At 44.3% G+C, this 23324-nt stretch overlaps 2 protein-coding genes across 2 annotated transcripts; both read right to left on the bottom strand.

The window, feature by feature from the left end:
* Positions 1-3283: 3283 nt before the first annotated feature.
* Positions 3284-13539, bottom strand: LOC131267227 (protein yellow). Its single transcript, XM_058270043.1, has 3 exons — positions 13411-13539; positions 8195-9222; positions 3284-4970 (listed from the first exon to the last, which is right to left on the bottom strand). The coding sequence occupies exons 2-3, from the start codon at positions 8493-8495 to the stop codon at positions 3847-3849; spliced, it is 1425 nt and encodes a 474-aa protein (XP_058126026.1). The 5' UTR covers positions 8496-9222; positions 13411-13539; the 3' UTR covers positions 3284-3846.
* A 1571-nt stretch (positions 13540-15110) lies between these two features.
* Positions 15111-16752, bottom strand: LOC131264363 (acid-sensing ion channel 2). Its single transcript, XM_058266666.1, has 5 exons — positions 16350-16752; positions 16083-16283; positions 15831-15979; positions 15485-15763; positions 15111-15401 (listed from the first exon to the last, which is right to left on the bottom strand). The coding sequence occupies exons 1-5, from the start codon at positions 16750-16752 to the stop codon at positions 15111-15113; spliced, it is 1323 nt and encodes a 440-aa protein (XP_058122649.1).
* Between the last annotated feature and the right edge of the window lie 6572 nt (positions 16753-23324).

Here is a 23324-nt window from a genome sequence, read left to right as displayed (position 1 = left end):
CATGTGTAGTCCTTCCAGTTTGCTTCCATATTTCCAGTACACGCGCGGCCACGCAGTTACGGTACCGCAATATCTTCGCCAGGCAGAGCTTTGTCGGCATCAATTTTCCAGTTGCAATGCTCCAAGATCTCAGCCAAAAAACATATAAAAAGCCGTACGTACACGCGAGAGAAAGAGAGAGAGAGAGTCATATGTTAGCACCTAGAAAGTCGCTTTGGTCGAGCAATACGCTTGGCCCCAGCCAGTGTCCAGGGTGTCCTTACGTTAAGCTTTTGATTTGCTCTATCTCAGCCCCTTTCCCTTCTATCTCTGTATGTTACTATACGTCCCTGGTGGGACGTTCCACCCCACAGTCTCCGTGACCGAACAGGTGATTGCAGAAAACATTCAGTTGCGCACTTTGTGTGCGCGACGTTGCGATGAACCGATGACGCAATCACAAAGTTGATGTTGGATGGGAAATGTTCCGTCCCCACCCAATGGACGGTAGTCGAAAGGCTCTTCCGCTGCCTCCACTGAACCGTCGCATGTGGGTCGGCGACATAGCGGGTGGTTTTTCTCGGAAAATCTTCTCGCGTGTCACATCAGTTTTGTTGAGTGGAAAGTCCCTTGCTGTATCGGCGATCTGGAGTAAAAAGTCTCGCCGTGCGTGCGACGCTTCCAGATTCGTGAGCAGGCGAAATTGTTAGCACAATTTCACAGCTCTTACTAACTATTCTGTTACTTAGTATTGATAATATGGGAAAAACGGTAAACGGTGATAAAGCGTTTGTTGTGGTGTATGGTGTGGTATGAAATTTTATATTATAATTTGATTGAGAATTGTAAACAGCTGCTATATCATTGACTGGTTTGTGCTAAGGACTGCTGGAAGACGTAAAAAGTACACCGATATTTTCATGCATTAATTTTGTTTTGATTTTCAAGTCTATAGTTTCTTACCGAAAAAGAAGCATAAGTAAACTCAGTTGAATTAAAAAAATGTGTTACAGTGATGCTTTTAGTGTTTAGTTTAGAGTTTTTTTTCGTCCAATCCATCATGCATCGTTTTGATGCTGCCTTTCGTCCAGTCACGTTATAGTTGCACAACATGCAGTAGTCTTAAGCTTTTGGTAATTTCAATAATATAACAATAATAATAATTTTGTCCGTACTTGTGGTCGGTAAAATCATACTTTTTTTTTCCTTTACTTCAACTCTCGATACCTACAAATGCGAGCTGTTGGACTTTCCATCCCCTGTTCGGAATCGGTCATTGGAAAACAAATCACGTGTCGTTTTCCCAGTTTTCTTTTCCACATTTGGTTGTTGTATTTGTTTGACTTTCCTTATCCTCACTCTCTTTCTCAATATGTATTTATATATCTTTTACTATTTTTCTTTGCCTCTCCTTCTCTGCATCTGTTTACTTCTTTTTAATTTTGCGTTTTCGTTTTCCCAGCGAATGATAAGAAATGATTTGTGGGTTTGATTAAAGTTGTCTGGTGTGCACCACAGGTAACTGCGAAACGCACGTTCTTGTTCAGCCGCAAGCATACATATAATACCATTTCTGTTTTGTCCAAATTATCATTATCGTGTTGTGATATCTGAAGCCATCTTTCGTTCGTATTCGGGTGTTCGTTCTGTGGTCGTCCGTTCTAAATTTAAACGTATTGCTCGTATTCATACTGCTTTTTAAACCTAGGGATAACCTGGAAAATCTGCGGCGTAGTTTCCACGTGTGCGTTGTTTACTTTACAACTTTGAGTGAATGTGCAATCGGTCCTGTTGTTAGGGAATGAGTTTGCTGATTTCCTAAACAATCCTAACTTTTCCGATGTACAAAGCGACCGCGAATTTGTTTCATGCTCAATTAACCATGATCATATGTTATTTTTATCATGTAACATAGCCTCTGCTCACTCGCGGTTCCTGCAATTAGTGTGATTATCGTGCGTGATCTAGGATCGGCTACCTGTCGGATGTAGAGTGTAATCCTACATCCTTTGTTAGTATGGTTTTTACGCTGTACAAATCCCTTCGTTAATGTTAAGCCTAAAGTTACAAAACAATTCGCTTCAACCCGACCCAAAGTGCTTGCTTATGGAGTTGTGTACCTATTGGCTTGGGTTCTAGACCTCGGAGTACAATGTGTGTTGCCTGAGAAGCAACATTTCTGTAAAGACACAACATTTCTAGCCGCTCGGTTTTTTGAAATCACATCTAGTGTATAGCAACGGTTTGATATTGAGATTAGCATAATGATAAATTGAAATAAATCACCCATACACACCCGAAGCTGGAGCGCCCACAGTTACTGTTTGTTGGTGAATGGTGCAAACAAAACAAAAAACAACAAAAAAACAAATATCAATTATCTCAAAGGACATGATAGCAGCTGTTCACACGTGTTGTCGTAGATGAAATTTAAGTAACAGAATGATAGAACGATAAGCAACTACTAGAGTGTGAAAAGCAATTTTGACGTAAGTTTTTAGTGTCCATATTTTAATTTCCGATAGTAACTTTAGCCAATAACGTTGTATATATATATAGCGATTATGTGTAGACTATATGCATAGAGGTATATATATGTACAACCAACAAACTGTCATGCTAGGCGCGTCATTCTAAGCCAATGGCGTTTTCAATCAGCTTACTTTAGAACATGATAGATGATTCGAGCTCTATTCTTTCAACGTTAACCATCTGCATTGCGTGTCACCGTCGAGAGGAAGATAGTTCATGGAAGTAATGCATGGCAAAATAAATGTATCGGTTAAAACACTACAAAGAAAGCTTAAAATTTTACTACAGATTACTGGCTGATGACAAACAAAACTCGTCCGCAAAGTTTTATTCCATCCGAAATAGGTAAAACATCTTTATGAGACCACCATAAAATATCATTAACGAAGTAATTAATATTTAAATAGTTATTTTTCATACTGTTGTTGACCAATTTTAATTTCCTTTAAAATGCATAAAATAACTATTTGTTTTGCTTACAATAAGATCAGACGGACTTTAAAAAGTGTAGTACGAATTTTTTTTTGTTTTCTAAACGATTTGAAGTATTTGAGTAATTTGAATTCTTGTGTATAACGTTTTTTGACTGAGGAAATGAGATCATCTTTTCTTTCTAACAGTTTTGCAATGGAATTGCAATGTTAATGCTATATTTCGAATATAATTGATATATATATATATTGATGGTATGTACATGAAAATGTTTTAAAAGCGCACAATGCGTGTCGGATAATATTAGAAATAATAATAATAGATTCAATAATTGTAATTTTAGTAGTTTCCATTTATTAAAATTTTTTTCTTCTGATTTCTAGAATTATTTTGGTACGTTGACTAATAATTAACAATTATGACACAACTGTACACAAGCCAATAGCAAACTCTGTAACGGTTATGGCCGTGGATGTCAAGCGGTATTTTCTCTGGTCCATGTGTAAGCGTAGTGTAATGTATAACGAACGCACGAGCAGCTGTGCAGTATTTTATTGTAGTACAAGTGTGTAAATGGAATGCACTTCCTACGATTTCGTAAATTTTTTTTCTAGCAGCGATGCTGCTTTGAAAATTAATAATCGAAGCATGAAAAAGACCGAACACAATCTATAACGCTTACAAACCGCTTGCATTGGGCTAGCAAAGATTACACTTTGTAGTGAAATGTTCCCATATTTTCTTCTTCTTTCCGCTGAATACTGATTAAAATTCAAAGATAAACAAATAACATGTCGCGTCATCGTTGCACGGAACGAACGCGAATATGATTCCAATTGCGTCCCTGATTGCTGGTTGGCCCCACAAACCAGTTGTGAGCCGTAAATCCTAGGTGGACTCGCTCTAGTACGACCTTAGCATTGTTACAAGTATCGCTAGAGCGGTGGCCACGCCGAAGATCGATTGCAGTTTGACTGCGTCACTCGATCCGCTCTTCGGTGCCACGGTGCTCGTGGAAGGTCGCAGGATATCGCCTAGGTTGGTGATAATATCCGGCAGCGGCCTGATGTTGGTGTCGCAGGCTGTATTCTGTATCGCATCCTTCACGGTTGCGGTGAGAACGCGGAAGTTCGTGTCGTTCCGGTTGAGCGACTCGTACATGTACTGGTGCAGGCGGTCCGACAGCACCCACAGATTGCTTTCGTCGTCGACTTTGACGTCGTTCGGGAACACCATGTCCACCGTGCTCATGTACACACGGCCGAGCGATTTGATCGTGTACGCGCGGTTGGACGTTTTCCAGCATGTGACGGCGTTCAGGTTCGGCAGGGCGTAGAAGATGACGCCCGTCTTTTGGTCAACGAAGGCAACGCCCGCCTGGCCGTTCGGGCCGCGCGATCCCAGCACCTTGAACTCGTGATAGTTGGACGCCGCGTCCGTGGCGTAGGTTTGGTTGCGCAGCACCTTCGTCGATACTGAAAATTCGTTCAGCGAGCTGAGCGGGTGGAAGTAGAGCGTGGAGTAGCCGTCTGGCTGAGGCTTCAGGGCGATTCCGAACAGCCCGTCATCCCACTGGAAGTTGATACCACTGATGTTGTAGTTCCCGGCCAGCGGATCTGGGTGGAAGTAGTGATGCTTGACGCGCCACGACTCTTGCTGCTTCCAGGAGTACACCACCAACCCGGGGCTGCCCAGATCGGCTGCGTACGCGAACGTGTCCTCGCAAACCGTGTCCTCTACGGCAATGTTCGCGTAGAATGAGTTCTCTTTGAGGTGATCCGCTGGGAAGGTGTACCGCCGTAGCAGGTTATCGTTGTGCAGATCGTACACCAGCAGCGACGTTGGACTGCTGACCGTGGTGTTGCCAAGCAGTTCATCGACACCGGTGTCGAGCACCCAAAGGCGTCCGCAACGGTCCGCCCGTATCCGGAAGGGTGACACTATTTCTGGTGCCTCCGATTCGCTGATTCGTCTGTGTGCACTCCAGCTTGGGTATGGGTGTAGCCGTGGCGATTGTGTTGTGGTTTCTAGAAAATGAAAACAAAAAAACATGAGTTGTGATCACTCGTTCTTCTGGTTTTGGAACACATGATTTTGTATTTCTTATACATTGGAACGCCAGAAAATAAGTAAAGGGCTTGGGTTAAGACAACACATATTGGTTACTTCAATCCTTAGTCGAATACATTAAATGATTTCTAGATTGAACGTAAACGACCTAATGTGTACGCCCCGAATTGTTAATTTCATGCTCCACGTGCCAAATGTGCCAAAAGTCGCCGTCATTCTAGGCGTCAACGGGTGTAACCAGATCGAAACGCGAGCCCCCGACTACTCTCCCTACCGGAAGTGTTGCAGCTTTGCATGGCTAAAGGTGCGCAAGGCTGTACGCCAAAGCCGGCAACAGCTTATGGTATTGTCCGGTGTCCGGCACAACCCTGACTCTGGCGTGCGTTTGTTCTCTTTTGTGCATACCCACGTAACGAATCGGATCACTACGCACCATCGGTAGCCCAATTAAACAGGGTTGGCGGAGGCAATGGTCAAGGTTTAACGTGTACACCCGAAGAGAAGCAGAAGCTGCATGGCAATGCGAATACTAATCAACACCATGCGGGTAGTATTACAACTATGTTAGCTTTTAATTTTAGATTTTTAACTATGTTAATTTAATAAGATTTTATTATCAAGTTCTGGAACATTATATGTATAATATTAATCCTATTTCAATGTTGGAAATATTTCATGTCTAAATTTGTTCGCTATTTGAACAAACCTGTAGCATTGTAAAATAGAACTGCCAAGATATATGCGGAATATGCGCCCTTGAGATTGAGAGTGAAACAATAGTAGCATTCACCAACCGAGTCGCCACAGAGATTTTTTTAAAGGGTGCAGTTCCGTAGGGTAGACTTGGGCTACCGGTGGTCAGTTGGAGACTGGAGCGGTTGTTGCTAATCGATCGTCATGCGTGATCGCATATTTGCAGCTTTTGCAAGGGTCACCTATGAAACGATCGAACCGCTCATTAGGTTTAATATGAAATCATAACTTCCCCTGAGGACATCTCCGTTCATTTGGGCCATGGTGGTGACTGTCCACCATGTACACCGGGAATTGAGTCATGGCACGGAGTGAAGGGAATTAAAATGTGCACAAAAAAGGTTTACCAGAAAACACACGTTGCCATTCCGTTGCGTGAAAGATATTAAAGAAAATAAGAAAAATGGTCCCGGGGGGGCTGCGAACCAAGCGAACGCCATGAGTCATAAACCGGTACCGCGCATTTCAAACACAGTACGTTGAACGGGATTTTTTTAAAAACAACAAGAAACATATTAGCATATGCACTTCGAAAGTTACGGTGTGACAATGCATGAACAAACTTTGTGACTGTGAGTCACCTGATTTGAATAACCCAATGGAAAACCATAAAGTTAGGTGGTTTTATTCTTTTAATTGAGCGCAAGAGGCAGTATCGAAGCTGCCGGCAGAGATGCAAAGTAATGATACCTTCAGCTAATTGGTGTGCTGCACTAGAGTAATGAGGTACCCAGCTGTGGTCGCGTCGGCATTGAACTACAACTGTTTGTGGAACTTAATCAAGCGATTAAGCATTAACCTGGTAAGCAACGCCGTGTTGCCGAAACACAAGCCCACCTGCATAGGTTAAACGCGTAGAGACAAAAATGAGGCTGTTGCAGCAAGACCTCGAAGGTTTGACAATACGCTTACTTGTGTTACATGAAGTGGTGTCAAATAAAATTATTGCATAATTTACTTTTTGTACCGCTTTGTATGAAGTAGTATGTTTTACCGCTGATTGGAGGTAAACTAACGCACATGTTTTGGCTCTGTAGACACTGTTGTCTACATTACATTGATCCATACGTCATTGAATGGTAGTGTTTTGCTGTGAACTTGTTCACTGAACAAGACCATGTTTCAATCAAGCAACATGAGTTGTTGATTCATTAACACTAGAACTATCAGAATTTGGATGTGAGTAACTCTACAAAAAAAAAAAACTAAAAATGACTGGTGGTTGTTTTGTGAACAATATCGAAGAGCTGATATATGTTACATGTTTTTTTTAGTTTTTTAGGTTTTTAAGTTATGATATGAACGCTTAAATGGTACAATGGTACAAAAGTTTGAAACGAAAACAGTTTTATTCGAGCCTGGTATAATCAAATCGTAAGCATTGATTGTTCACTGCAACTTCTGACACAAGCTAAAGTTTTGCTAGAACGAATTCATTTTTTAAATTTCAACTGCATGGGAATGAAATTTGCAATACATATGTAAAAGTCATGCATCAACTTTAATACAAAAGATACACTTAAAAGGTTCCAGATTAGTCATTCATTGGTCCGGTAGATCTTGTGTTAAGTAATATCATTTTTACCGGCCACACTTACAAGCCTGGTGGATCGGGATCATTAATTTATTGACGGTGTGCGGTATATGCAGGTTGCATCTACACCTACATAGCATTCGGTACCATGGCGAACGGTAGTAAACGGTAGTGCACACCTATAACAATAAACATAAAAGGCTGATGCGGATTTTGCACCACCAAATAGGCCGGACAATGTAAATGCATCTAAAACAAGGTTGCTGCCAGTGAAGATTAACCTTAGTGGAGGCTCCTTCGCGGCCACCCGCAGACACACCCAACCCTCGTTCGCGGCCGACTCGCGCGCGCACATTAAAGGTACGCGGATGTGAGGTGCGCAAATGGGGGAGGCGCGTGTGCGTATTGAAAGGCGTGTGAATTTGATGTAAAGATAATCTGATCGTGCTGCTTGATTTGGCTTCCTCGTTTCACGATCACGGTCAGGGTACGGTCATCGCAGCGGGGAGGGGGGGGTGAAATAAAGCGGAAAAAAATGCACTGAACAAGATCGCCCTTGAACCTTTCCATCATCCCTCTTGCGGCTTGTGGTCGATTGGCAGGCACCAACTCTTGGCGCATGGTGGTGTTCGCTAAACGGTTTGTGCGGTTTTTCGCCCTCATATTTTAATTGCACTGCTGCAATGCGAACGGCTTACTGGTGCGCTGTGTGCGTGTGTGGTTTTGAAAGGTCGATTAATTGTTGCTTAGTGATGGATTAATGAATTTTGCAAGACATCGTGTGTCTGATACCGTTTTGTCATGCACGTGAGGACTGTAGCCTCGATATGAATTTAATGTATTTTCTTTTTTATTTGCTGCATAGCGTACGGCAACACGCCGCGTCCAACTTACCGTTGAGATTGATGTAAGCTAGTGATGCAGGAATGCCGTCCTTCCATCGTGGCAGCGTCAGAAAGAGACGCTTTTTGTACACCTCCAGCCCGACCGGTATCACGTTCGCCGGGATGTAGCGCTTGGACGCCAGGGCCTCCTGCCGGTCGGCGGCGCTGGCGAACTCGAAATCGATCTCGCTCCATTGATAGGCCACGCGCAAGTTATCGTTGGCAAGGGCCCGGTGCGGTAAAATCACCAGCACACAGCAGCTGACGGTGGCTGCAAGCACCAAGGCCACGCGACTACAACCACCGACCATTTTGCGGCGGTAATACTGCTGTACACTTGTTTTTTTTTCGACCCGACGACACGTTCACCAGCAAGGAACGACGGTCTCGGTGTTCACTAACGCCGCTAACTCACCGCCGCCGGTGGTGTGTAGGTCACTTAGGGATTTTATCCCCGTTCACTTTCGGATGGCCGGGTACCACTACTTTGTTCACCCGTCTTTCGTTAGACGACTTCGATTTGGCTGGCAATCTCTAACGTGACACTTGAAAAACCGTGCTCTCTACTATCTCAAGTAAACGCGAGTGTATGCGAGACGCGATGAACGAACTGGCACACGGATCGAAGCACCGAGTTGGACGATTTGGAATAAACCTGCGGGTCGCACGAGCCGCGAAACACAACTGACGCACTCGGTTTGTCCGGTTCACGGGCCTAGTGCCGGCTTAGAACTCTGTCGGGTGTGTGTAGTGTCGCTCTAACAACCCCCCGCACCACGTACGCCCCCACACACACACTATATCCGTCCGGTTCTCCAGGCGGCCAACCTTCAACGCAGCGACCTGCTCAGGCGGTTGCTGCTCGCTCACAGCACGGTTCCGACCCGTCTCGTTCGCTCCGCTCCGCGCCCAGCTTCTAGCATTCTTTGCCGGCTGCGCCTTTAGCGCGTCGAGTTATCCGTGCCTGTCGGTGGGGTCTATCGGTGACGGCCAGCCTTCGCTTTTGCAGCCCGTGAGCTTTCAACCTCTGGATGCCGCCTGATGATAGTGAGAGGGAAACAAAAAGAACAACGCTACAACGACCGAAAATTAAAAGACACACGTACGGCTAAGGTGAACCGCTTTGGCGGGCCCCACTTCCGCCTCGATTCCCCCGCGCGCCACTGCGTCATCTGTCCGGCGTTTGCTCTCGCTCGGATGCAAGTGGCTCCCGCCGGGCAGTGGGATTTTTTTTTCGCGCACTGGGCTTTAGTTTACTTTTCCCACCAGAGCTTTTCCGCTTTCGCCCTCCCCGAGTAGTAGATCCGATCGTGTGTTCGGGTCTCTTCGCGCTACCAATAGGTTCTCGGTTACTTGAAGTGTCCCCACCTGGTAGTTCTTTTTCTTTAACTTTGTATTTTCCCAACTGCTCCTAGGGTACCTCACGGGGGGTTCGTTCGATATTTTGACGAGTGATGTCGTACGGGACGTATCCGTAATGGTCTGCTCCCTTCTTGAAGGTTTTTGCGGTTGGCTAGTCGATCGTGTTTCCAAAGCGTTTGCATTGTGATAAACCCTACCATCGAAAACGGTGTTTTCAAACAGGTATTCTGATTGCGGTCTGCGATACCGACAGGGTGTGGTCGGTAAAGACGATTTTGTAGGCTCCAGAAAGTGGTTTTGCTCGGGGGTATTTTTTTGTCACCAAAAAACCAAACCCGGATCCTTAGCAGTTTGACTACAGGTTTGAAATTACAGATAATGATATTCAATTTCAATGATATTTTTGTAAACAAACAACAATTTATTTGAATTATTGGAAGACCAGAGTTATTTGAAAAAAAAAAACAGGTTTAGATTTCTTGTTTTCGTTATTAAAAATATGTTTCGAAGCAAATGAAAATACTTAAACCATGTACCATTTAAGGAATCTTTTCAATTTACCCATATTCCGGGAAGTTTTTGAGGGGAAAATAATTATGTATGACCCACGTAAGATACTCGTTTGGAGTACAATTCTATGACTCATTATTCTTTCCTATCGTAGAAGTGGATAATCATCCTTTTTTTTCGACTACATTCGGAGTCGTAATAGACGCAATTAGTCATACGGAAAAGAACCCATTGTGGGCGATGATGTTCTGGTTTTCCCAATCGCTACCGATGGAAGTGGTCTTGGAAACTTCTTGCGTGGGAGGCTTTGTTACTCTTGACCAGGGGTCGCCAAAGTTAATTAATTCAACGCAGTGTTAATTAAAAATAACAATTTCGATCTTTGCAATAGATGTGAACTTTAATTATGTAATATTCGCATAGTTTTGTTGAAAATAGCAATTTTTAATTTATTTCCTACAAAAGTACTCTAATGTGTATGCTAACAAAAACAACAATATACTTCATTCAAACCAAAGTGCAGCTGAGTTTAGAAAAATGCAGTGTCAAATGTAACAATTAATAATTTACATGTACTGAATTATTCTTCATTCATATTAGCGACCACTGCTTCTCGAACTTATAATATGAGCTTGTGGTGCACAAATAAAAGAAGGTCACTTCTAGAATGTTCATTTCTTCCTGCCATCATCATCGGACAAGTTTTAGGCTATAACCCCAAAGACCTTCAATTCAAGGTGGCTGGAATATATTAATGCCAATGGGACACCAGGCAACGTGAACATCAATTTGTGCGTGAAATAGCTGGTCTGCCGGTCAGATATAGCACCCGGCATTAATTATGGTATCGATTTGCTACGGTGTTTGATGAAAAATGAGCTCTATTTGAGTGGATTATCGTACGGTGAAATAAATTTCATCGAACAACCAGAACGCTTTCACGCGTTCGAGCCGAACCAGTCGAACTTCTGCTCCAACTGCTCCAACCAAACAAACCCTCTGACGACCCTAGGACATGAGATCGGCAATCGAATTGATGACTTGCAGTTCGAAATGTCTCGAAGACTCTCTGCAGGGCCTCTGCCGTCTAGTTGGTCGCTGGTGAATGGAGTGAAGAGGCGAAGATTACGACGTGTATCGACGGTGCCATTGTGAGATTTACTTTCTGTAACTGACTCAGCCGAAACTCGCCTGCCGATCGCAAGGCAACGAAATCGAACAAATCGATTGGCAAAAATGCACCAACCTCCAGGGTCTCAGGGTCTTTCGTCAATTATACTGACGTTGGACGAGGGTTTGGCATAATTGGTATAGTCGAAAATAAGATAGGAAAAAGAACTGCAATCTGAGTGACACCGAGTGTACCGCACCAGAGTTGCGCCTCCCCGAAGGTCGGTGGGAGAATAAAATAGGTGAAGCGAGAATCGTAAAAAGCGGGTTTTAATTAAAGAGATTTAAAACATCGGAATTTGAACGTTACCACCTTTCGTTTTCGATGCTTCAAGTGTGTTTAGTTTTGGATCAATTGTAGGAAATAAAACAAAGCTGGAACAAGCAAGTGTTTGCATTTGAATTAAAGTATCAATCAGTGTGCTGCCCGGCATGGGGAAAGATTTAATGTTACCGGCCCCGGCTCACACTACACATCACCTTCCCTGCCCAGATGTTGCTGTGGTATGCGCGACGCCAAAAAGCGAGAGGGACGTACATAAAAAAAAAACTCGAACGCCACCAGAAAGAGAAGGAAAAAGGGGCAAAACAAAAACAAGAAACACGCCTGGCACGCCGTGACATGGCGGCAAAATCTAGCCAAACAGGAGAAACAGGTTTTTTGCGCTCGATCTGGCAAAACGGGTGGGGAAGCGGGGGGTCCTTTTCCGGCGGACGGGGGCGCTGGAATCTTGTGAAATGAAGGCTGCTGCGTGTACGTGAGAGGGTATGGGTATTGGCTACGAAATTTACGCTGCAACCCTTACGGGGCCACCGTGGTCAACGGTTGCGATCGAGAGGTGCGCGAGCATCTTCAACTTCTTCGTCTTCGGTCTTTTGGGGTTTGGAGGGAAGGTCGGGTAAGCGTTAGTCCAAAAACGACCGGGGATGAAACGATCTGTTCGAGGGAGGCCAACGTAACGGTGGGTTGGCTGAAACGGGGCCCATTCATCGTGCTGGTACGGAATGGTTGGCGATGGTTGGCATTCCAAGCCCTCACCGAACGAAGCAGATTGTTCATTGAATGGGAAAGATCTTGGGGCAGAAGTCTCGAGGGTCTCGTAGTCTTGACCTCCCAGTTCGGGGACTGGCGACGATTTTGGTTAAATATTTACTAATGTCTCGCCGACGCCATCCCAAGGGGCTCAGTGCTCCAAACTTTTCGGTTGAATCTCAGAGATAGGAGAGTGGGGTATATAATGTACCATTACTTTATCGCTGTGAAAATTTACTGACGAATTGAATAGCGGCAACCATCCTACATAGTAACAACGTGCGAAATTGCCTATCACGCTTTAAACAGCATCTCGCGAGATACACGAACGCCGTGTAATGACTTGACCTGCACGAAACCTATGAAAATGGACAGTTTCCGACAATTTCGCATAGGTTCGCCCGCGCCATCCTCGATCACCTGCCGCGCTTTGTTACTTCCCAGGGCCGTATAGGGTCCGTTCTGTGTGGAAAGTGTGCACGGGCAGCCCGTCCATCCCCGCAGGGCTCATCATAATACGGTGCGGGAAATTTCACTTTCTATTCCGCGCATACCAGGGGGCCCCCTGTCGTCCCCGTCAACCATCCGTCGCTAGTACACACACGCACACACACAGGTACCGAGCGAATGAGGTAAAATTACTGCGTCGCTTCCCGCGCGGAGGTTTTTCAATTAAGTTTTCCAAGTGGCTGGAGTGTGGCGCGGTGGTTCAACCGCTGGCTCCAAAATTACACCGCACTGTTATTTGCTTTTGCCAAAAATCGTATGCATAGCGCATCCGGTATGGCACACGTAACGTAACGGTACAACGCGGCATGACCTCCCGAGCAACGCTACGCAACGGCCATTGTGCCGATGAAAGCAGGTCCACCATACCGGCCCCGGGTTCGGGTCCGCCGGATCGGGGTTGTTGCACTAAATTGTAAGGCAAATGTGATTTTCACCCGCTGCCGCTTCTTCGCTGATGGTGGATGTAACGCCGTTCGTACTGCTGCTCACTGGTCGCAGCCCCATCCCATCGGCGAACTAACACCTTTTCTAAAACGGATATGCCGTAATCACTTGTAGTGACACCATGAGTCGTCGTCGTGTCACTTAAGGTCGGTCCGAAACTAAACCCGCTTCAATGCAAACTCACTCACTATACTCACTGTGATGCACACGTCTTCCGCAGCGACAACTTGATCGTGAAAATTTAAGGACTACTAGGACCACCACTACCACAGACACAGCCACGTGTTGATCTCCAAAGTTCCCGAAGCGCTACGTTCTGCTCTCGGTGGATGCGAAACAGCGAATGACTTTGCTGGCCACTGGTAGTGGAAAGTATGTATGTTGCCGTTTTGGAGCGCTGTACGTGATCGCGGGGCGCTAGTCGGTGGCATAGCGCGACTCGGATCGATCGCACACATATTCATGTTGTTTATGATCGTGCCTCTCCGTATTTGCTCCTCATCTCGCTCCAATCAACTGTAGCTATCCCGTTTTGGGAGCTTGCGAGCTGTGAACCTGTACTCTGGTGTTTGTTCTCTTGAACCCGAGCGCTCCGATTTTGTCGTCAAGCAACATCATCCCGCCAGCGGACGTTATTGCTCGCGGACTTTCAACGTGTTCTGTGCGAATACGTACATCACTCGAGCCCCATCGAGACGCCTTTTGAGAGAATAGATTTCCAAGATTCATGCTGGCACAGGGCGCGGGCCCTACAGTGGACACTTGCGTCTGCGTGTGCGAGACATTGTGTGGTATTTGTTACGCACCAGCGCACGCCAATATGCATGCGTGGACGCATCGGTTTGTCATCTCCGCGGTGACACAAGAGAGTGAGAGACAAGGACAGACAGGCCCCCCCTGGCAGCATAACTGGCTGGGCGGTATCGCATGCTGGGCGATAGGGAATTCCCGGTGGTTTCCAAACAAACCAGTGCCCGTTGCCGATGTGCACATGAAACATGCTGATATGTACCGGTGAATCATACGGTAGCTTTAGGCGAGAAAATTTCCAAAAGAACAGTGCACACGATAATGGCAAAGGTTGCTGCCCTCCGGTTGTGATTAGCATTGTTAACCACGCCAGTCCTCCAAACGCTGATACTTGCTGAGCATATATCAACGAAGGCCAACCAGTTCTGATGCAACTTTGCAGCAAGGGCGACATGTGTTGGCAAGATAACGGTAAAGATGTGAAAATTTGAATATTTTTCCGTTGCTTGTATATCAAACCGTAAACTTGTTCGAATGTTATTAGGCCGAAAGGCTTTTAGATGAGTTAGTATATTAATTTCTTGTTCTAACCGGTAAACTGTTAACTTTTCTTCAAGCAGTGGGTATAGGAATTGAACCTCATGTAAAGTTACTTTTTAATTCATTAATATATATAATATTATTCTTACTTTAACAAATATAATGATACACGATGTCTACAAAGAAATGAAATTTCATCCTTGCATCGGGATTCTCATAAAATCCATACAAAGTGTAAAACAGGCTAAATTTTAAACCCACAAATAATTCTCGGTTTTGAGACGACGCAAGACGATATAATTATATAACATTTGATAGAATTGGTACGAGCGATGGTTTTTACTCAATATGGGAATAAAAGGAAAAATCGGATGAAAAATAAAAGAATCCTGATATGGAAGTATTGACTGGTATAATAATTAATCTAACATCAAACTGCAATGTTGGTAGACACATTGATTCAACATTGTATTCCATTCTTACATTATACATGGAAAAACCTAGAGCCATCTTTCCAAATCATACTTCTGTTTTACAGCTTCTTCTGCTGTAAAAGTGATGTCGCTTTTGTACATGGAATAACTCAGAGCCATCTTTCAAAACCATATCACTGTATAACAGCTTCCCCTGCCGTAAAAGTGTTGTCGCTTGGTTGATGCAGGTTTTCACTGCTTTTACAATCATTTACCGATTTAGTAGATTCCGGTTGGGATTGTGCCTCTTTGGCTGCCTGCTTTTTTTGCTTCTCAGCTATCAAACGACGGATGAAAACCAGCTCCACAATTTTCTCCAACAGTCCGATCAGGCCCAGCACCGACAGCCCGAGCAAGAATCCTAGTGATCCTCCGAGATCTGATACGAATTGGTTGAAATCGTAGCCATGAAATTCTTCTACAATCTAGCCAAGCAACGCGGTTTAGAGAGAAGAGAAGATAAGTAGAATATTGATTGTTCGAAGGGACACAAATAGCGCAGACTCACAGACACCATTTTCGACGTATAGTACACCCACAGCTGTGATGAAGGCACGCTGATGTGGAACGGCTTGCGGTTCATGACAGACGCTGTGTAGATCGTGGTGGTGCAAGGCTGAAAGCATCCGCATTGGGTTCCGTCCAAATCCTCCAGCTGACGGTACAGCTTGATCAACTGCTTCGTGTCTTCGGCGTTGGTGCAGTACGGTGCCTTCAAGCCGGGCATCCAAGGACCGGAACATCCTACCGTGTCCACCACAGCGTTCCAGTGGCAGTCCTCACCGCACTAGAAAAGAACAGCATGCCTGTGTTATACGATCTCCCAGCAAGTTTTTCATCAATTTGTTTTCTACCCTAGTGGAGCTCACGGACGAACGTTCGACACACTCGTTTTCGTAGCTGGCCAGCATGAAGAAGTGTTGTGTCGCCAGGCGGATCTCCATTTCCTCGTTCACCTCCAGGAAGAGGTACTCCACGCGCCCGGAAGATTGCATGCGGTTCTCTGCAAAGACAAGAACCTCCTGATGATCATCCACGGTCGAACGGGTGTGCCCCGGAAGGTATGCAACCGACAGCACACGGCGCTGCGCGATCGATCGACTTACCGGCGAAACCTTCGCTTTCGTCGTGGATGAAGACATGCCAGCCGGGCGGTGTGTCGCCAACGGTGACCTGCGTGATGTTCGTGTCGTGGCGCAGCATGATCGAGTAACCGGCCTCCTTCCAGGAGTGTTTCGTGGTCGTTTGTGGATTCAGCGTGTAGCATCGGCCCATATCGAGATGTAAACTCTCCACCACTTGGATATCTGTTGACGCGAAACAAACATTATGATTCTCACCGCTCTGTGCACGGTTGCAACGTTGGTACGCACTGTGCGCGTCTCCGTCCAGGCCGTGTTGTATGAAAAATTCGCTGTGATTGTAGGTCGCCTCGCTGAACAGCTGCTCCAGGGAGGATTCGTTGAACCGAAACCGATCGAACGCGCTGGTGTACTTTGGGTGCATGGCCAGGTTGTACCTTGCCATCACATCCGCCTTGTACGCCGGTTCGCGGCAGAACGTGACCGATGGGTAGAACATAGAGTCGTTCAGATCGAAGCGCGAGTGTGTCGATATCGGAGGATTGAACAGCTTCTTGAAACAATCGGACAGTTGGTACATCACGACGATGCTACAGATGAACAGCACTACACCACGCACCAGGCGCTTCGGATCGTGGCACAATGCATTTAGCAGGTCCCATAGCTTGTGCCGTAACTTTGCGACACTAACCATTATTGCAGTGCTGGTTGCCTTCGGTCCCAGTAATCCTTTCGAATGATCATGGTGCTGCACTAACGTTACTCCAGCACGACACTTGCACAACGAATGGCGTCTCGAGATGAGCCACCGGCCGATTTTCATGCTTTGGCGCAGGCCGCCGGGTCGCTCTTTATGCGAACAGCCTACGACCCCTAAGCAAACACGCCCTGGGGTATAAATTAGCAGGTTATCAGGTGTAGCTCCAAGTATTTTCGCTTTATCTTCAAACCCAGCCATCGAAGCCGTAAATCATGCCTGGAACTATTGGAGACGAATGTAATTTCAACGATGCGATTCACTGCTTATCGACATAATCTGCGCAGCGGAGAGTGTACTAACCCCAGCAGAGTGTTGGGAAAGCATATCAACATGCGGTCGTTGAATGTTTTCATTGCTGTGACGCTGCACTATCTCGTCAATATTTCTTTCAAAGTCAGAGGCTTTTTTATGAAGGCTTTTACATGGGAAAAATATTTCCTTGACAATATTTATCCAGCATTTTCGCAACGTAATATCTTTATCTGATAGAACGATATCTTTTGTTTGTTTCTGCACCGATTTTTGAATTCTCATAAAATATTATCTCATTGGCCCGTTTCGCTGGCTCTTTCCCTTCTCCTGCCTTATTACCTTATTGAAGATTTTCTGTACGCTACATATAGAAAGAAAACATGTATAATTTCTACCGCCGATAGTTGCTCAAATAATCCTCTTGTTTTCATCAGCTTTCCTTGCAATAAATTGGTTGTTAAGTTCTTTTAGCGTTTTCAAAGTCCATGTTGATTCCGCCACGATTTTGATTTTATTTATGTATTTTTATTTGTTGAAATATTTAAAAAAATTTAAACTTTTTGCCTCGCTCCTTATCATTCGTGCCTCGTAAGTGCTGAATTTAGAAAAATATAATTGAATATTCTTTTTCTTATGACATTATTGAGAAAAAAACCTCGTACGAAATTATAAGTTTCAGCTGACTGAAAATACAAAACCCTTAAAGGGCACGGTAAACGAAGCGTAATCGCTGGTCGCTGGTGGTGTGCATTGATGAAAATATAAAAACTACGCTAAATAATCACAGAATTTCGATAAATATTCGTCACCGAATGAACTGGTGATTCGTTTGTTTACGTTCTGGCAAGATTACGCATGCGATTATAGGGTGGGTAAGCCATAATTCTTTTTGATAGATTGAGCAGCGGAATGACACGATTACGTTTCGTTTCCCGTACCCTTAATGCAGACTCTGGTAGTTAAAAAAAAAATAGTAAATCTAGTTCCCGTTGAATATACCATTGTCGAACCAACAACCGTTGATTAGTTGTTGCTATACATACGAGAATGTGGTTGAATGCCACATGATAATACAGGAGAATGTGGTGCCACATGAGAATACAGGAGAATATGCATGAAACTTATTTGAAACGAAAGAAGTATTGGGATATTTCTTAAACAAATTTAATTACAATGTTTTATGGTTTCGGTACAACGTTCGTTATTTAAATTTAGAAACATCTCTTTCACTTAAATGAAAGTTTTCGCTCATTGTTTTACGTTCCATTTGTTGGGAGCTTAATGAGCTTTTTAGAACTTCGTCGTTAGATGTCTCTTCATGTACGATGTTACGATGGTAAGATATATACCGATTTCGGAATCGTGGGGTAAAAATTAAATTCCAAAACGGGTTGTTAGTTTTCTTTCCAGGTGTTATATTGTTTCATAGCCAAAATGCCATTTGACTGCTTTATAATTGCATTCAATTTGAGCAAAAATGTACGATTATTTTGGTCTAGGAGCATCATTTTGCAACATGTTTTTAAACGATGAAGGCGAAGCATGTTACCCTCAGTTACAGTATCTTTATTTTTTTGACCCATTCAAATCTATCGTATCAGCGAATGCCAGTAGTTCGCGTTCTATTTTTAGCTTTTCATTTGTTTCTCGCCTTATTTGCTACATCGTACTGATCATGGTCTTCCGGTTGTGTTGTGTCATTTTATTTAAAGTAGTGTCCGCTATAGAAAATCAAAGAATTTATAACACGGATAGCTAATGTGATTTTCGAGCTAAAGTTAAAACACGTTCACCCCATTCCTGAATGGAACGCCGCGTTCTGTTGTGGGATGAACATTTTCTCGCCGCGTAAACGTTCCCATCTGCCCGGCGAGATTTTATTCACCCACGAGAAAAGGCAATCTTTCGCTTGAATTTTCATTCCGCTAGAGAAGTTGCTTGGCGCACAGATGGCACGATCGTGTTGAACCCGGTCGGGGTGGACTGCCGATGGGAAGAATTTCTTCTCTGCGCTGTTGACTTCTGTTTATGCCGCTAGCGCCGCCCCGAGTGCTACGGTTCGACGAAGAGGCGAATGCCAACGCCAGCACCGAAGCAGCAGCGCTCGTCGGAAGCACGAGAGTTATAATAAAAAGGAAAAGACCCACACAAAAAACCCCAGCGGCAGCGGTAACAAAAATGTGTGAAAGTGAACAACAAACACTGATTATAAATACGACCAATTCCCACATTCCTTGCCGAATATGGGCCGCCAAATCGCGAGAGCATGGTGGTGGAAAATGGAAAGATGACGTAGTGCGCACCCGAGAAGAAGTGAAACCTTGCCTCACGATCGTACGACGGATGGGTCGACCATTGGCGTACAGCAGGTACGCTTGATCATTGTTAAGGAGCGCTGTAAAAAGAGCATAAGCGTAGAATGGAAAAGCTACACCAAATCTGCGAGGAGGCGTAAAACGGGTGTTTTCCGGAGCGAGGCAAAAATAGATCATTCATCACACGGAGGAGCCTTACTTCGAACGTTTCGCATCCCACGAAGACGGGACGGAGTGCTCTGGCCAGGAAACAACCTGTTTGTTGATGAATGGTGTCAGGGATGGTGTCAATCGACAGGTTGCGTACCTGTTTTCTTCGCTTCAATCCATTTTGTGGGTTAGTTTCCGTCCGTTAAGTGTATGAGATTTTAAACGACAAAAGAGCTGGCGGAAATCTTGTATGCACATATAGCAAATTTTATCAACTAGGTCGACTATAGTTAGCTCAGAGACAAGCACAAATCATGCTTCACTTAATGTACTTTCTTTCATAATAGGTCCAAAGGAATCATTTAATGCTAAAACTCGTGACCGTATTTATACATAATTGTGGATCATTGATAATCATGGAAACAAAATTGATGTTCATTTAGGCGTGCATATCATCTATGTAAACGGTTTACAGTTTAGTTTTTGGGAGATGTTTTTATTTTTGTTGGGTACGATATCGTAAAGTAGTGGGATGGCCTTACTTGTAAGTTAGTTAGAAGACGGATCAAGATTGCACTCTGATCTCGGTCTGATCAAAAGATCTCAAAAGAAAATGTCTAATACTTCGCCTAAGCCGTGTAACATGGCAGAAAAAGAAGAGTTTTTTTTTATATAGCAAATAAACATTTTGTGATATGATCAATGATTTAAGGAGAAGTTGTTGAGGCTAGCTCAACACATCCTACAAACCATTTTCACAATCGTTTGTCATTTATCTTTGCTTCGACACGAACTGTTCTGTAACGCTGGTGAACATTTCATCTGTTTCAGCGCCTCTTGTAATACATCATTTGGACTTGCGAAGCTGGTCTTTCATCCCGCTGTCTAAATGTAGCGTTGCATTAAATTAATTGCACCTCATGAGACATATGAAAAGAGGTATATTTTGAATTTCCGATGCCACGTGCATGCATGTGGTTGTTCAAGTGACAAACTCATTAGAATCTACATTTTTAACGGTGACATTTAAAAACTACCTCTATAACAAATTGACAAATAATGTTCCAACATAGCAGTTTAAAATTATGAAACACAATTTGTGAAGTTGATATCGTGAGCAGAATAAAAAGGCTTGAATATTAATATTGTTTGAATAGAAACGTTTGAGTACGTTATATTTACAATAGCGCTCGTGAAGCAGTAGTCTAAATATGTGATCTTTTGAAGTATATGATTTAAATTTCTACAACATTGAAGCAGGTCAGATTACAATCTACGGAAAACTTTCTCTCACTAGATACGTAATCAGAGACATGGAAGTTTTTCCGTAACATTTAAAACACATTATTAAAACCCCGCCGGGAAAAAGTCACCACTAACCACAAATAGAGATAAACGAAAGATAGTAAATCCCTGTGGTCTACAATTATCTTATTCCTAAAAAAAATAATTCGTCTGTGACGTGGTTCAGCTGATGACATAGGAAAATGTTCGGTACAGCAAGCAGACGTTGTGAAGAAAGTGAAAATATCTTGTACCGGTATTGGCGTCAGGACCTTGAATTTGCAAAAATGAATGACACTGACAAGAGCTGAAACGAGAACAGCGTTTGCCGGCTTGTTTGTTGACTGAGGTTGTTTAAAATATAGATGACCTGCAGAAAAACTGAAGTCCTCAATTTTATGTTCAAAGTAGAAAAAAAATCGACGATATGTTTTACATTTTGTTTCAGTGATTCTAATCCTATCACTTCAAAAGTATCGTTTTTAGACATATTTAGTTGATTGTAACATGTCGATGTAAAAAGTATGCTTGTTATTGATAATAGTTGGTATAAAAACAATGATCAATATGTACAGTAATATTACGGGGCAGTATGATATGTTGCAATCATTTATTTTAAACATTCAGTCTCCGAAACTCCCCTTCGAGCGCTAGTTAAATTACATTCATGTACTATTGAACCGACCGTTAAATGGTCACAGCATAAAATTATAAAACAATCCTAAAACAATCGTTGAAAGTAAACTATAGGGATAAAATGTATTTAAAAATAAATAAACACATGTTGACAAAGTTTTTCTTCGCTTAGAAGAGATTGCATGCGAAGTAAACATTCCATGTTCGACCGCAGTAATAATCATTACACTGCACACTTGTAGTGGTCGAAAAGATGGACGAGCTGTTTAGAATGTGATCACATTTTCGCATGAATAATAGACCTGACTATTATTTAGCCGTTGTTATTCGCACTAACTCGCACAAGGAGCAGACCGTGCCCCAAGATGCACCGCGAAACGAGGGCCCTGAATCATCGAATCTTGGCGCTCGGCAGACATTCCGCACACTACTCTCGACGACCGATCGTTCCGTGTTGCTCGCTTAGGCGATAAATCATTGGCACCCGTACCCGCGTCGCGGGCGAATGCCTACCGCCGGCGTCCAGCCATCATAATTGTCCGCCAGCTTCGAAAAAGTGACATTTGCCTTAATTTTCCCTCAAATCTCATCCAAGTCGGTCCGTCAGAGAACATGACTGTGACTTTTTGCCTCGACTCGACGACCGGGAACGAAACATGGTAGCCGGGAGGGGTGGGTAAAAAAGCTGTTTACTTCGCAGCCGATATTGGACGTTTGAATCCTCTCGCCCAGTGACGTTGGTCCCGCGGGAAGGCAACACGCTGCTGTACCGGTGTGGCTGTGCCCTGCGTCCTACACCGCTAAACATATACACGGCCCGAGGCGTATAGTTCAGTTTTAGTCCGTCCGAGTCGACGATGACACTAATTATAGCGCGACCAAACTATTTTGGTAGCGTGCGCGCGCGTTCGAATCGCGGCCTGTTGGTGGCGATTCGCAATCGCACTCGCAACGATATCTGTTTGGTTTTGGGGTATAGTACAACACAGTGGAATAAACACACACAGTCACACACCAACACACAATTGCCGGTTTCGAGAGATCCGAGTTGTTCATCATCCTCGGTTCGTAATTATGCGATATCAAGCATCGAGAAGAAAATCATTCATAACGCTCGGTGCAACTTGATACAACCTGCTGCTACCTGGTAGAAAAAGCAACAAGAGAAAAACAAGGAGCGATTTCTTGAGTGTCCCGCTGCCACTGTCACTGTCGGTTCCTCAAGGTAGGCGGTTGGGAGCCGTGCCAATCGCTCATGGAGAAATACTCATTTGCCCGCCGGTCGGTTTGTGTTATTCTCATTCCAAACGGAATCCGACGGTGGCATTTCGCGGCTATAATTGATTGCCGGTGTTTGGTGTTTTATAAAACCAGGTTCTATTTTCGGTCGGGCATGATTTACCGCTTCCCTCCATTCGTCGGACATGGGCCAAGCCGCTCATAGTGGTTGATCGACGACGTTCTCTAGTAATAGAGATGATAATTTTCCGTAGACCGCAAACATTCCTTCCACTATCAATACGATGGCCGGTTTTCGACGCAGCATGCAGTTGTCGTTCGGTTCGGACCACATCTGACTGATGTTTCCCTCCCCCAGTATCGCTCACTCGGTTCAGCGACACTTCAGAGGGGAGGATGCATTAAATAATCCCTTCGCATCTGGCAGGATGCGGGAGTGGGTGCGAGTGGGGGGGCGAAATACGAAACGCAGCGTTACCAGCGTCATTTGCATTGGCATGTGCGGACGAGTCAGCGCCTGACAATGCGCATCTCGGTTGCCAAAATGCGACCGCCGAGAGTCACGCCAGCCGTGTCTTGAGCGATCGCCGGTTTGGGTTGATTATGATTTGTGCCAAAAATAGGGAAAAG

The sequence above is a fragment of the Anopheles coustani genome, chromosome 2 (genome assembly GCF_943734705.1).
Source record: "Anopheles coustani chromosome 2, idAnoCousDA_361_x.2, whole genome shotgun sequence".
Taxonomy (NCBI): domain Eukaryota; kingdom Metazoa; phylum Arthropoda; class Insecta; order Diptera; family Culicidae; genus Anopheles; species Anopheles coustani.
This window is presented reverse-complemented; position numbering and strand designations above follow the sequence as displayed.

What these genes read in the sequence shown, in the direction of transcription:
- LOC131267227 (XM_058270043.1), bottom strand. Translation starts at nt 8,495, where the DNA reads ATGGTCGGTGGTTGTAGTCGCGTGGCCTTGGTGCTTGCAGCCACCGTC. An exon ending in AGCTTACATCAATCTCAACG is followed by an intron (nt 4,971 to 8,194) that starts GTAAGTTGGACG and finishes TTCATTTTCTAG; the next exon opens with AAACCACAACACAATCGCCA.
- LOC131264363 (XM_058266666.1), bottom strand. Translation starts at nt 16,752, where the DNA reads ATGGTTAGTGTCGCAAAGTTACGGCACAAGCTATGGGACCTGCTAAAT. An exon ending in CCTGGACGGAGACGCGCACA is followed by an intron (nt 16,284 to 16,349) that starts GTGCGTACCAAC and finishes TCGCGTCAACAG; the next exon opens with ATATCCAAGTGGTGGAGAGT. An exon ending in CGTCCGTGAGCTCCACTAGG is followed by an intron (nt 15,764 to 15,830) that starts GTAGAAAACAAA and finishes GTTCTTTTCTAG; the next exon opens with TGCGGTGAGGACTGCCACTG.